The sequence below is a fragment of the Chrysoperla carnea genome, chromosome 3, assembly GCF_905475395.1.
Source record: "Chrysoperla carnea chromosome 3, inChrCarn1.1, whole genome shotgun sequence".
Lineage (NCBI taxonomy): Eukaryota > Metazoa > Arthropoda > Insecta > Neuroptera > Chrysopidae > Chrysoperla > Chrysoperla carnea.
In genome coordinates, this window is record NC_058339.1 from 46,052,808 (window position 1) to 46,065,337 (window position 12,530).

A 12,530-nucleotide genomic window follows, 5' to 3' on the forward strand; every position below is an offset into this window, starting at 1 on the left:
ATATATTATTTTATTTATAAGTACTTTATTGATTAAAAGAGATTACTAAGGTAAATAAATAAATAAAAAAACAGTCAAATAATTTTTATTAAAATTTTTGCTAATATATAAGAACAAACACAATGTCAATACTGATTAAAATAGTCAAAGAAAATGTAGCGATTTTATAAGTTAAACAGTTGTTTCAGGATCATCCCATAGATTAATTTCAACTGCATTAGATAACTTTAATTCTTGTCGATTTATTTCAATACTACTCGATGATTGACTTTGACCAACTGTTAATACTTGATATTCAGGTAAATCTTGACTTGGTGTGTATGATGAAATATTTGAACTATCATCTGCCATTCCACTTCCAATCACGTCAATATTCATAACTAACGGAGTACTTTCATCAGTATTTTCCTCATCATTACATGACTCTTCAAAATGTTTCATACTAGCTTTATTTAATAAATTGTCTTTTATCGTCACTAATTTCTCTAAGCTAGACGCTAATGTAACGGATTTTAATTTTTGTGACGGGTTTATAATAACATTATTAGATTCCGATCCAATTTGAAATCGATTATAATGTGAAATTTCATTTTGTTCATAATAATCGCAATTATCTGGTTTTGGATTTATAGACGTTTCGACTACCGGTGATGAATCTGTAATTGAATGATGCAACTATTAATTCTCGAACTACTCAACATTTAAATGTACTTTTTGGTAATTCAGATCCAATTACTTATATTTGTAATCAGGTTTTATAAATAATGTTCAAGGGATTCATATATAAAAAAATTAAGACAACTTTTATATTATATATTTTAATTAAAATCTTTGAATATTAAAAAAATCTTTATTAATATAATAAAAATATTTACAAATTATAATAAATTTGAATGTTTTATATGGCACTTCGAAGATTGATTTTGGCTTAATTAGTTTGTAAAAGAAACACATTTTTACATACATTTAGGTAATCAGTTGTTTACAAAGTTTTAACAACGAAAAACTTAACATGCCAAGCTAAACAAAAATCTAAATAAAAACAAATTTACATTTATTTAAAAAGTAAGTATATTAGCTTGGATTGATTTTAAAGAAATTATTTATCATATATTTAAGAGTATCAATTTGTAAGTAAACATTAGTTAATAAATTGTTTAATATTAACTATCATAAATCTATGAAAAACAATAATTTTAAAAACATTTTATTAAAATTATTTGTCTTTTATTTATTATAATAAACATAAGACTATTAAAAAAAACTATAAATTTTATTAAAGCTTTGTATTTTGTTCATGACTAGCAGTAAACTGAATGCCTCCATCCAATCCATCAAATTCGTTATTATTCAATGAATTTGGTTGATCAGGTATCATTATTACCGTATGTTCACTTGGACGTGGAGACGCTAAAGAAATTTCTTCTTGCTCACCTGTTATGATGACAGGGGGTACAACAGGAGACTCCTCATATTGCGAACTATGTGAACTAATTGTATCGCCACCATTTTCAAGAACATCCTCACACGCTTCTTCATTTAGCGTTTGCAAAGCACCACAAATCATTTGCTCTTCTAGTGAGACCTAAATCAAATTTTTCTATGTTGTTGATTTTTTTAAATCACAATCATTAAAATGCATTGTGATGCACCTAGTTTATGACATAATATTCTAAATCAGATATGTGCAATCATGACGTAGTTTGGCAATAAATAAACAACAAGACCTTGTTTATAAATATACAAAAGTTGATTAAGTATAGTGACAATATTGTTTATAAATAAACAAGAGTTTGTTTATATTAGTTTGAGGAATATGCAAATATAGACTACTTATTTTATTTAAACTTATAGAATACTACTTTTATGCTTTAAAATTATTAATATTTAATGAAAATGTAAAAATATGTGCTTAGAATTAAAAAATGTTTGTTTAATGACCTGAAGTACCTATGTTTTTTTTTCTTCATTTGAGCAAACCTGTATACTGTTACAATAGATTCCTTTGGTGTAATATTAATTTGTTTTACGATTTGATTAAAATTATAATATCCTCTTATCCGTATAGCTCAAAACTAATGCAAGCATAAATAATTATGCTTTTAATTATTTATGCTTGCGAAAAAAAGTCAGTAATTCTCTTAAAAAAAGCATTTACCAAAAAACTAGTTTAAATATAATGACACCTAGAAGACAGCAGCGATGGCGTGTTTTGAACTAAAAAAATGTTTTTTTACACACATACCTGTTTTAGTTATATTATTAGCGTATAAGACGCAGCCAACTAGCTTAATATCCGTTAAATTAACAACATAGCCTTTTTACTAAACGTCGACGTTTAACAAATGGCCTGATCGATATTCAATCATTCAATTAAACAGCTAGACGACTAGGATCGATAACACTTAACTAATTGCCTAGCCAAGTCATTTAAATTTAGTTCAACTTCTGTCACTTGGCGCAGAAACACACTGTCAATATGACGTCGGCAAGGAACAATATTCTGGCGTTTTTCACAGTTTGATTGAGTTTACGGGAAAAAAAGTACAATGGAAGAGTATCGTGACAAAAAGTTGGAACTAAGTATGGTACTATTAAAAACTAATTTTCACGGCGAGAGTTGCAGTACTCAGATACAAACTATGGCGACGAAACTTCAGGAATTCCAATTTCTTTGTGAGAAGCTGTGGCAAGTCTGTAACCTTTTCTGCAAGTCTGAATCATTGGCGCAATAATATCCTTCAGTAAAATGGCTATGTTGTTAATTGAACGGCTAATTAAGCTAGTTGGCTGCGACATATACACTATTATGATTGTTTATGAGGAATTTTTTTATTTTAGATACATTTTATTATCATAATACATAAACACAAATAATAAAATAATATTATACCTGTTTTTCTACGGTCGATTTATTGTTACGATTTGTGGAAGGTATTAGATTACTTGAATCGGTTTGTGTAATGTTAGGTTTATCACCACTCCCCGAACGAATGCCGCTTGTACTATGTCTTGATGATGGACGTTCAGTAGAATGTCTAGGTACTTTCGAATCATTTGATTCGTATTCTCCTTCGTCAACGAGTAACTCTTTTTCTCTCATATATACTACAGCCATACGAAATAATTCCCAATCACCAAAATTCATCTTTAATACTTTTTTTAATTCATCTAAATCACAGCTAATTAATACTCGGCCATTTATATTGTTTTCTTTTATCACATCAATATAATTTGGTCTAGAATTTGGTTGAATCTCTTCCATTTTATTTATTAAATTACATACACCGTCCACAGACAATTTCGATAGAGGAAGTCGAAGTATATCTTGCTGTTAAAAGTAATTGTTTATCAAAATATATAATACACGAAATTGCAATCGTTAGGATCTATTCCACAAAGTCGAGTCTGGGTGAAATTAAAATAATAACTGCTGATTTACTGCTTTGTTGTGAGCATACATGATCTATACATAGGTCATATTGTCACTAAAATTTTAAATTTTGATGGCTTCAAATGTTCATGATATCTAATGATGCTAGAATGCTTGAATTAATTTATAAATTATTATTAATATAGTAATATATTCCATTCTTTTGTAAAAAGCGTAAAGTAGTAACGTAGTGAATCATACGTGAGAATGTCATGTAACCCTCACGTAAAGCTTACATAAGAGTGTTTGCTGGGTTTTTAAGACTTAATTTTCCCAGGGAGTGTAAGTTAATTTTAATTACTTATGAATAAATCAATTTTTTAGTTTGAATGCTTTTATGGAAAATTAGACAGGTTTTATAGTTATTTGTGCACTCTTTTTTTATTTTAATATTTTCGCCCTGACCCCACATTGTGATACATAAATAAATCTTAAACAGAACAGCAAAAATTTACCGGTAAATTATTGGCTATGGCCGGTGGTATCCTATAAACAGTATTTGCTAATCTATTATCATAATTTCCATAAGTCCATGGTGAGATAGATGTATTCCATGGTTCACGATTAAGAAGTCTAGGTTGATTTTGATATAACATGTCTGAATTTTGTGAAAAATTTGAATTCAGATAAGATTTCTAAAAAAAAAAAAAATAAAATTCAATAGTTTATATTAGGAAGATCGATAAATGTTAAGTTAACTAACTGTGTTTGATCTTTTTTGAAATGATTTATTCGTAGGATAATTATTAAAATGTTGTATTGACGATGAGTTTGAATTTGTCATAGCTGTGTTTAATATGTGCTGTTTCTGTAAATGCATATTCATTGTAAGACCTTCGTCGTCTAGAGACTGTTGTTCATCTACAAATAATATTGTTATTTTTAAGAAACGAAAATATGGTTTTAATTTGTAAAAAACAACTACCTTTAATAACTTTTTTAATATAAGGATCTAAGTTGATGGTAAATGGTAAAAATATTTTCAAATCGCTTATTAATAATGACGAACGATGGAATGTTAAAAATATATCAAATTTACGTTCATCTCTATCTAATTCTAATAGCGGTTCGATATCTTTTGATGTTGGTATACGAGGTCGAATTCTAAAATATAAATTTTTATCATGTAGAATATAAGTCAATTACATCAGTGAATTACAAATTTAAGCACTATCTCTCACGTACTTATCATAAAGTGTTTTGATTGGGGCATTATCATCTAATTCCTCTTCATGCATCTCATGATACAATATAATCCAAGACGTTTTAAATGGCCATTGTTCTGTAATATTAATCCAACTAGCAAGGTGGTACCAATTGAAATCAATTTGAAATGCTTTTAATAGACGGCCAGTTATGTATACAACATTCATTAATCGACGCATACTTCTTGGATTAACATCACTAAAATAATCATCAGTTAAAAGCATCTTAGTCAAATCATGAGCACCACCAATACGATTTAAATTTGAACCAATTGAACTGGCTATCGATTCTGATAATTTTAATTTTCTTGATCCTTTTCGCGGTGGAGGTGGTTTTAATTTTTCACAACTAGACATTAAACCACTTTCTGATGATAGACGACGACTTGATACCGATCTACCAAGTGTACTCGGACCTGGCCCACTATCTTCAACACCTGATGTAGCGCCTGTGACTGTTGTACGACGATGTGATTGTGCAGTGTGTTGTGCAATTTTTACACGTCGTAAACCAGAATTTTGTAAGTAGAATGGTAAATGAACCATGTTGCGTAAATAATCATGACCCCCAATATTGCTTTCACTGAATAATCGTCGACTATTTACTTCGACGGCCTAAAATATGTTTTTTTGATAAAAATTCATTATGCAAAAGTTTTTGAGATTTAAAAAAAAAATATCAAAACATAAAACATTGTAAAATTTACATGCTTTATTCTTAAAAGTTAGTTGTTATGTAGGTAAAGCTAGTATTTACACACTAATTTAAAATTTGTAATGTGTTTGTGTTAAATGATTTGATGGATATAGAAGCAGAGAATTTAAAGCCTACAGCATTAATGGCTATGTAATCGTACTTCAAAATCATTTCCGCAAAAAAGAAATTTTATAGTTAAAAGTGTCATGATTAAGTTTTTAATTGCCACGTTAAACGTTGGTGCTTGGTGCCAGTTAGAAGCTGGCATTAATTTAAGTCGTGCACCAAACGCTTGCATTTGACATCGCAATAGACCTGAGTCTTTAGATTACAGATACACGCATAGCATGCAAAATATACCAGAATATTTGTTTAAAAAACATAAGTAAAGAATTAATTACTTCTTTTGCATTTACAGTATACATAAAAAAAAATACGCTTTGTATCGATGAATCCAGTATATTAAATATACTAAACGAACACTATTAATAAAAAATATCTATCATTCAAATTTTTGTTGATTCGGCTTTACGATCAAGTTATGGGAATCGTGGCAATTATTTATTGATTTTGACGCAACTAGAAACTACTGTTTGTACTGTTTTTGAGAAATGGTCTTTGAAAACGATTACGTGCCTTTTAATATTGTCGGCTCTATTCTTATGAGTGTAAGTTCAGTAGTTTTATTTGATATCAGTAGCGAAATAGGCGATGACGCTCTTTCCAAATTTCTAGCACCCTACATATCGGAAATTTAGAAAATATTTAACCTTTAAGAGAAAAATGTCCGAAGAGGGCGAGGTCGCTTATTTTGCTATTTGTATCGGATGACAATCGCCGATAGATAATCTTAGCGAAGTTTTGAGATATGGATGAGTGAGAGGCATATATAGCGACAGTATATATTTGTTAAACCACCACCAAACATCGAAATAACACCTTAATATGACATACAAACTAACCTTTTCAGAAGCCACCTGCTGATGCATAAATTTTAATAAATAATTTAGTAGCAGTTTATTAGTAAGAACAATTTAAAAAAATTTAAGTAAAAACCAATTATCTGAATACCCACGTATATGTTTACTGTTTTTGGAACCATAAACTTTTAAACTTTTTTCTAACATTATCCCGGAAAATATTTTAAAAATATGTAAATTCATCATAAAATAAGAATCTTGACAAATTAGAAAGCAGTTTAAAAAATTTTATCTTTTCTCTTAATGAAGTTTCATGAAAACATGCACATACTTCTATTTCAAAAACGATAATAAAAACATCGTAAAAGGTAGACCAACACTTACTGAACATGACAAAAATATAAAAATGTAAATTAATTTAGTCTAGTCGATCATAGGAGAAAAAAGTACGGAGAATTGTTAGTCAAGGAACAGATATTCGTTGCGGGTTTCATATACGTGGGTGTAATTAACAGAAATAAAAAGTAAAACGAGGGAAAGAAATTAAAATTAAATTATTATATATTATTAAGTTATTGCCAATATTTTTAAATAAAAGATTGAAAAATGTAAGTCTGACCCTTAAACAAATAAATTACATAAATGAATACTTACTTTTGATATTGCGTGTGGATCTATTGCTAAAATAATAATAAATGGACTATTTGCATCCGAAAATAGCATATGTACGGCATCTAATACCAATAATACTTTATCTTGCTCACAACTATCAAGCCCATCAACAATAATTACAAGTCGAGTTTGTTGTGATGTTAGACGGTCTAAACATTTAATCATATCGGTCATTAAATTAACTTCAGATCGTAATACTTGTAAAAATCCTTCAGATTTTAATGTTTCCAAATTTGAAATAGATCTTTGTAAGTGTCGACGTTGTGAAAACATTAAAGCTTTTAGCATACGTGCCCATGTATATAAATTTGCTACAATTGCAAAGCCCAATAGCAAAGCTATTGTTATTAAAATAATTTGAGTTGTCATTCTGGAATAAATAATAATTAATACAATCGATGCTGTCTGAAATACTCTATGGATATATATCTGTTATTGAGAACATATGTCTAGAATATTAACGAGTTTCAGTAATCCATCTAAAATTTATATAATTATTGCATATAAATATGCGCGACGAAATAATATACAATAATTTTAAATTTCTGCAAAATTAGATTTTTTAAAGAATTTTTATAGTAATTATATAATTATTGATCTATTTAGTTAAAGAGTTTTTTTTAATTCTTGCTACAAAATAAGTATTGCAACTACATGTTTTTCTTTGTTTTAAATCAGTTATTTAATAAGAGATGCTTTTGTAAATTTGACTTATAATATTGCCTTAAAATTATATTTCAACACCAAAATAAAGTTCAAAGTGGCGTAAAACGCTAAATGACGTCGAACCAAATTGAAGGTACATTTGATTACCATTGAGTCATAGATGGCAACTAAAATAACTTTCATTCGGTTTCCATGACCTAAGTGTTTTTCATACCAATAAAAAAATGACACACGCGTTGGATCAAGGAAATCGAGTAGAAGTTATGTTAGTTATCATCTATGACACTATGGCAAGCAAATATGAGTTCTATTTGATTTGATCACCTAACGCCGGTGCTTTGTTTCAAGAACTCATACACACTATAATAGCTCTTTCAATCAATCAGTTTTTCAACATCTTTTTAAATTGAAACATGTTCTATCTATGTAAAACTTTTTGTAACAGTTTGTTTAAACCAAAAAGATTGAAAATATATAGAGTGTCTCAAATTGTGAAGTCCGTACATTTCTCATTTGACAGTCATTATGATTTAACCAAATTATAAAGATTAACGGAATAATTTTTTTTTTTTGTATTAGTGTTTACGAATAAAGGTTTTTATCAGTAATGCATTAGTATTTTATTTAATCATACCATTAAAAATGTTCAAATTGAGCAGTAAATCAGGTACAACCCAAAATTTAGCGACTTCACTATTTCTCTCTCTATAAACCGTAATCAGCTTATATTTTTATAAACGAATGAAATTTAAAAATCTCGAAATAAATCTTTTTGGGAGCCATATACTATTATTATGCACATATTTTGATAAACTGAATGCAACGGATAGACAAACGGGTGGATGTTTTAAAATTGTTGGATCTCTTATTTTTGTCTAATTGGTTTCATCGGCTAAATATTATTTTTGATGGATTGCTGCAGTTAATATTTCACACAAATTACATAATTTTTAGCAAATATTACACAATTTCATCTTCAGATATATTACCACTTTGCTTTTAAACTTACTTATCACTTATTTTTAATAAATACAACGTCAAAACACAAGCACCAATTACAAAATTAATAAAACTTATTTCAAATATTGCTACATATGGTAAACAACATAGTTTTCTCCAGCGCCATCCTGAATTTTCTTTTACTGCTTTAGGTCGAAATGCACGATACAATCTTGTGGACATTGTGCCATAATCAGATTCAATTGCTTCATATAAAGATCCAATCATTTGTACAACAGAATTTTCGCCACTGGTTGTGCTACTAATACGCGTTTGATCAGTAAAATAAAATCTAAAAAAATTTATATTTTTTATTATTAGGCCAAGCTATATGCACTGTAAATTTTTCGAGAAACAAAATGGCGAATGATTGAAGTTGCAATTGTTTTTTTCGATTATTATCGAGAATAGAATTTAAGCAAAAAAATCAATTCTATTTAATTTGGTAATTTTTAGATATATTTTTAGGTACATTCGCAAAATTAATTCGTGAAAATACTTTGGGACGATTATTTGAATAAATTATATGGTTTAAAACCGGTAAAAGACACTAGAAATATTTTTTTAATAGTTAAATTATTTCACCTTATTGGTTGTGCAGTTAATCCATCGCTACTTTGAGGTCCTGGTGGATGGCAAAACATTATTTGCAACACCAATTTGAAGGAATTAAGTTTTTTTGTCAATGCAACATTAAAATTATATGTCCAATCCCAATCATGTTTTTGGCTTAAATATTGTGTAAGCCATAGTAATGTATGGACTAAAATAATAAATCCAATACTTGTTATAACAGCTGCAACCCAATTTCCACTTGAAACGGCAATAATAGCTCCAATAATTAATGCAATATGCAATAGAACCAAAAATAAAACAAACGAAAATTGAAAACTTGGTTCAATCCATTGTTTTGCAAAATTTTTCATTTCATCACGTAATTTATTTAACAAAAATGATTTTCCACTGCCCCACTTTGCATATAAACCAACAGTTATTGGCATACTAAGCGACGGTTCACTCAAAATATCAGCTAATGCACTACTGTATAAGTCATAGCCAAGCATATTTTCATTATCTTCATTAGTATTTAAACGTCTGGCGCCGAATATTTGGCCTAATATGGTTTTTTGATGACTTAAATCAATATTATAAGGTGTTTCACCTTGTCGATTTGGCCGATATAATAGTTGACTGTGTTTCGGATTACGTAATAAAATTTCAACAATTGCTTTTGAACGTGCTCGCATTGCAACATGTAATGCTGTATCACCTTTTCGGTCCGCCGCAGATACTTTACCTTTTTTATCTAACAGTACTTGAACTATTTCTGCATTGCGGATTCGAACAGCACGTAAAAGTGGAGTATCTCCATCTTTGGTTGCTATTTCTAAATCTGGATTGGCATTTAATAAAATTTTCACTATTTGCACATTGCCTTTTTCCACTGCGTTGTATATGGCTGTTTTTCGATCTTTTCCAGGTGTATCAACATCTGCATATTTTTTTAACAATGCTTCGACTACACTTCGATGATTTCCCTTGACAGCGTGTATTAAATTTGTATCCCCAGCTCGATCTTGTATATTAATATATGCACCAGCATTTAATAAAGCTACAACAATATCATGGTATCCTTCTTTACAAGCAATTGTTAGGGCAGTGCATCCATCTTTATCTAATGCGTTTACATTTGGTTTGTGCTCTAACAATCGGTTTACGACATCAACGTAATTTCCCATGCTGGCTACTAGAAGTGGGGTCCATGAATACATTCCAGCAGTGTCAACGTTAGCTCCAGATTTTAATAAACAATCGACAATTTCATAGTGCCCACGACGACAAGCCCAAACTAATGCTGTGGTACCATATTTATCGCCAACATTAATTTTTGCACCATTAGATACCAGCATTTGTACAATACGTGTATAACCACGACCGGATGCCCATAATAACGATGATATATGATAGTTTCCATGCGCATTGACATCAGCACCTTGTTCAATTAAACATTGAACGGCATCGACGCGTCCTTTGTACGATGCCCACATCAGAGCAGTCCATCCTCCTGAATCGCGATGCTCTAATTGGGCTCCATGTTGTATTAATAAAGCGCATATATCTGCATGACCTTCTTTTGCCGCACATTTAAGTGCAGTCCATCCATCATTGTCTTCTGCGTTTGCATCGGCTCCGTGCGCCAAAAGGTCTCGAACAAATTGTATTCGGCCCTTAGAGGCTGCCAACATAAGTGCAGTTGTGCCATTCTGCGTATACAACATTTGACAATTTAGATACAATTAATTCAAATAATTTTTTCCCGACTGTATTCAATGATATTTTCATCATTTCAAAATTATTAAGGCTGTTATGTACAAATTTTTGATTGGCGTGAAACTTTTCCAGATAAAAATGGCTAAAGTTACAATTGAATTTCAAGCACTGCCATTATACCCTTTACTTTATCGATTTGAAATTTGGATATGTTATAGGTATTCATATTATATCTGGCCTGGGTACTTTTAATTTTCAAAAATCCTGTTAATTTTCTCAATTTTCACTGTTCACATCCAGGTACTTACTTATTTTTTTGCACACACCTATGAACATTTAAGAGGAAGATTATAAATTTTCATGCCAATCAAAAATTTGTACAAAACAGCCTTATTAAGCTTAATTCGATTTTACAGGGTGAAAAATCAGTCTTATAGAACAAAGAGTCGTGAGCAGCAGAACTGTATCACCAAAGTCATGTTTCTCCCTCATTGTTCCTTTTTATTAAGGATTCTTTAAATAATAAAAATATCGAAATAAATACAATGGGAATTATTTGATGGAATATTACTACAAACCTCATCTCGATCATCAATAAGTATTTGTTTATTTTCTAAAAATGCGTGTAACGCTTGTAAATTATTATCAACAATAAAACCAGCCAATGAACGGTAGCACAACGAAACCATTGACTCGCTTTTGTGCAAAGTCTAGAAAAAAAATTATTAAATTGTTGTTATGTTTTTAAAAAAAACAGTATTATAGTCTAATAAAAGCGTACAGAAAAATGAGTTTATCCTACATTTCACGAGGGGAAGTTTTAGCTGGGAAATTTTACATATCTCGTTTTGCACTCAATTTTTGTAGGTAAAATAGGTTCAAAACATTATTTACTTGCTTCCGTGGTGTGTATATACATAATATTATTCTGCTCGTAATTTTGACCCGCGTTTTTTGACAATTGCTATTTTATCTGGTATCGTCGGAAATCCTATATGAAAACATATCTAATTAGGAGAGTTTTTCGACGGTATGTCATATCGCAACACTAATTTTTTATTTGTTGTATAACAAAATTTCAAAAGTCAGGTATTGATAATATTGGAAAAAATTTAATTTGGATAAAAATCAATGTCTAGGGTAATTAAAACCAAAAAAACATATACTATTTTAATGTGGAAATGTTCCAAGATTTTTTCGTATTTCTAAAATTTCTCTAACTTATAATAATAAATAACAATTTCCGATAAATCAAATTATTTGATAATTCCATAATATCATAAAATTGGTCTTTTCAAAGTGAAATGTAAGATCAGACTACGCTTTTACTGTACTATAAATATTGGCATGCATATTAGATGAAAACACGAGTTATTTATTATTAGTTAGCCTTTTAATTAATATCAATTCTAGTTTTGAAGAATATCAAGTTTGCTGCCGGAGAAAAAAATTATGGTTAATTAAAGTTTTTGGAATTTTTTCACCTTTTCGTGTTAGATTTTACAAATCCAAAAAGCAAAATATCATAACTCGAATTTCATTTTCCAAGAAACATATTTTACATATTTTTTTAGTATCACACATTTTGATCGGAGCAAATATTGGTCCAAGAAAAAATTAATTTCCTTTATTGACATACTTTAGATTAGAAACATTTGACTGGAGCA

At 29.5% G+C, this 12,530-nt stretch overlaps 1 protein-coding gene across 2 annotated transcripts in view; it reads right to left on the reverse strand.

The window, feature by feature from the left end:
* Positions 1–105: 105 nt before the first annotated feature.
* LOC123294725 (kinase D-interacting substrate of 220 kDa) overlaps positions 106–12,530 on the reverse strand; it is a 39,290-nt gene continuing 26,865 nt past the window's right edge. For both annotated transcript variants that reach the window (XM_044875849.1, XM_044875848.1), the window contains 11 exons: positions 11,442–11,573; positions 9,178–10,856; positions 8,603–8,884; positions 6,910–7,297; positions 4,619–5,253; positions 4,359–4,537; positions 4,137–4,294; positions 3,889–4,068; positions 2,894–3,331; positions 1,435–1,585; positions 106–656 (listed from right to left, as the gene is read on the reverse strand). In XM_044875849.1, the coding sequence (XP_044731784.1) occupies positions 172–656; positions 1,435–1,585; positions 2,894–3,331; positions 3,889–4,068; positions 4,137–4,294; positions 4,359–4,537; positions 4,619–5,253; positions 6,910–7,297; positions 8,603–8,884; positions 9,178–10,856; positions 11,442–11,552 (4,686 nt within the window). In that variant the 5' untranslated portion in view covers positions 11,553–11,573 and the 3' untranslated portion in view covers positions 106–171. The remainder of the gene's footprint in view (positions 657–1,434; positions 1,586–2,893; positions 3,332–3,888; positions 4,069–4,136; positions 4,295–4,358; positions 4,538–4,618; positions 5,254–6,909; positions 7,298–8,602; positions 8,885–9,177; positions 10,857–11,441; positions 11,574–12,530) is intronic.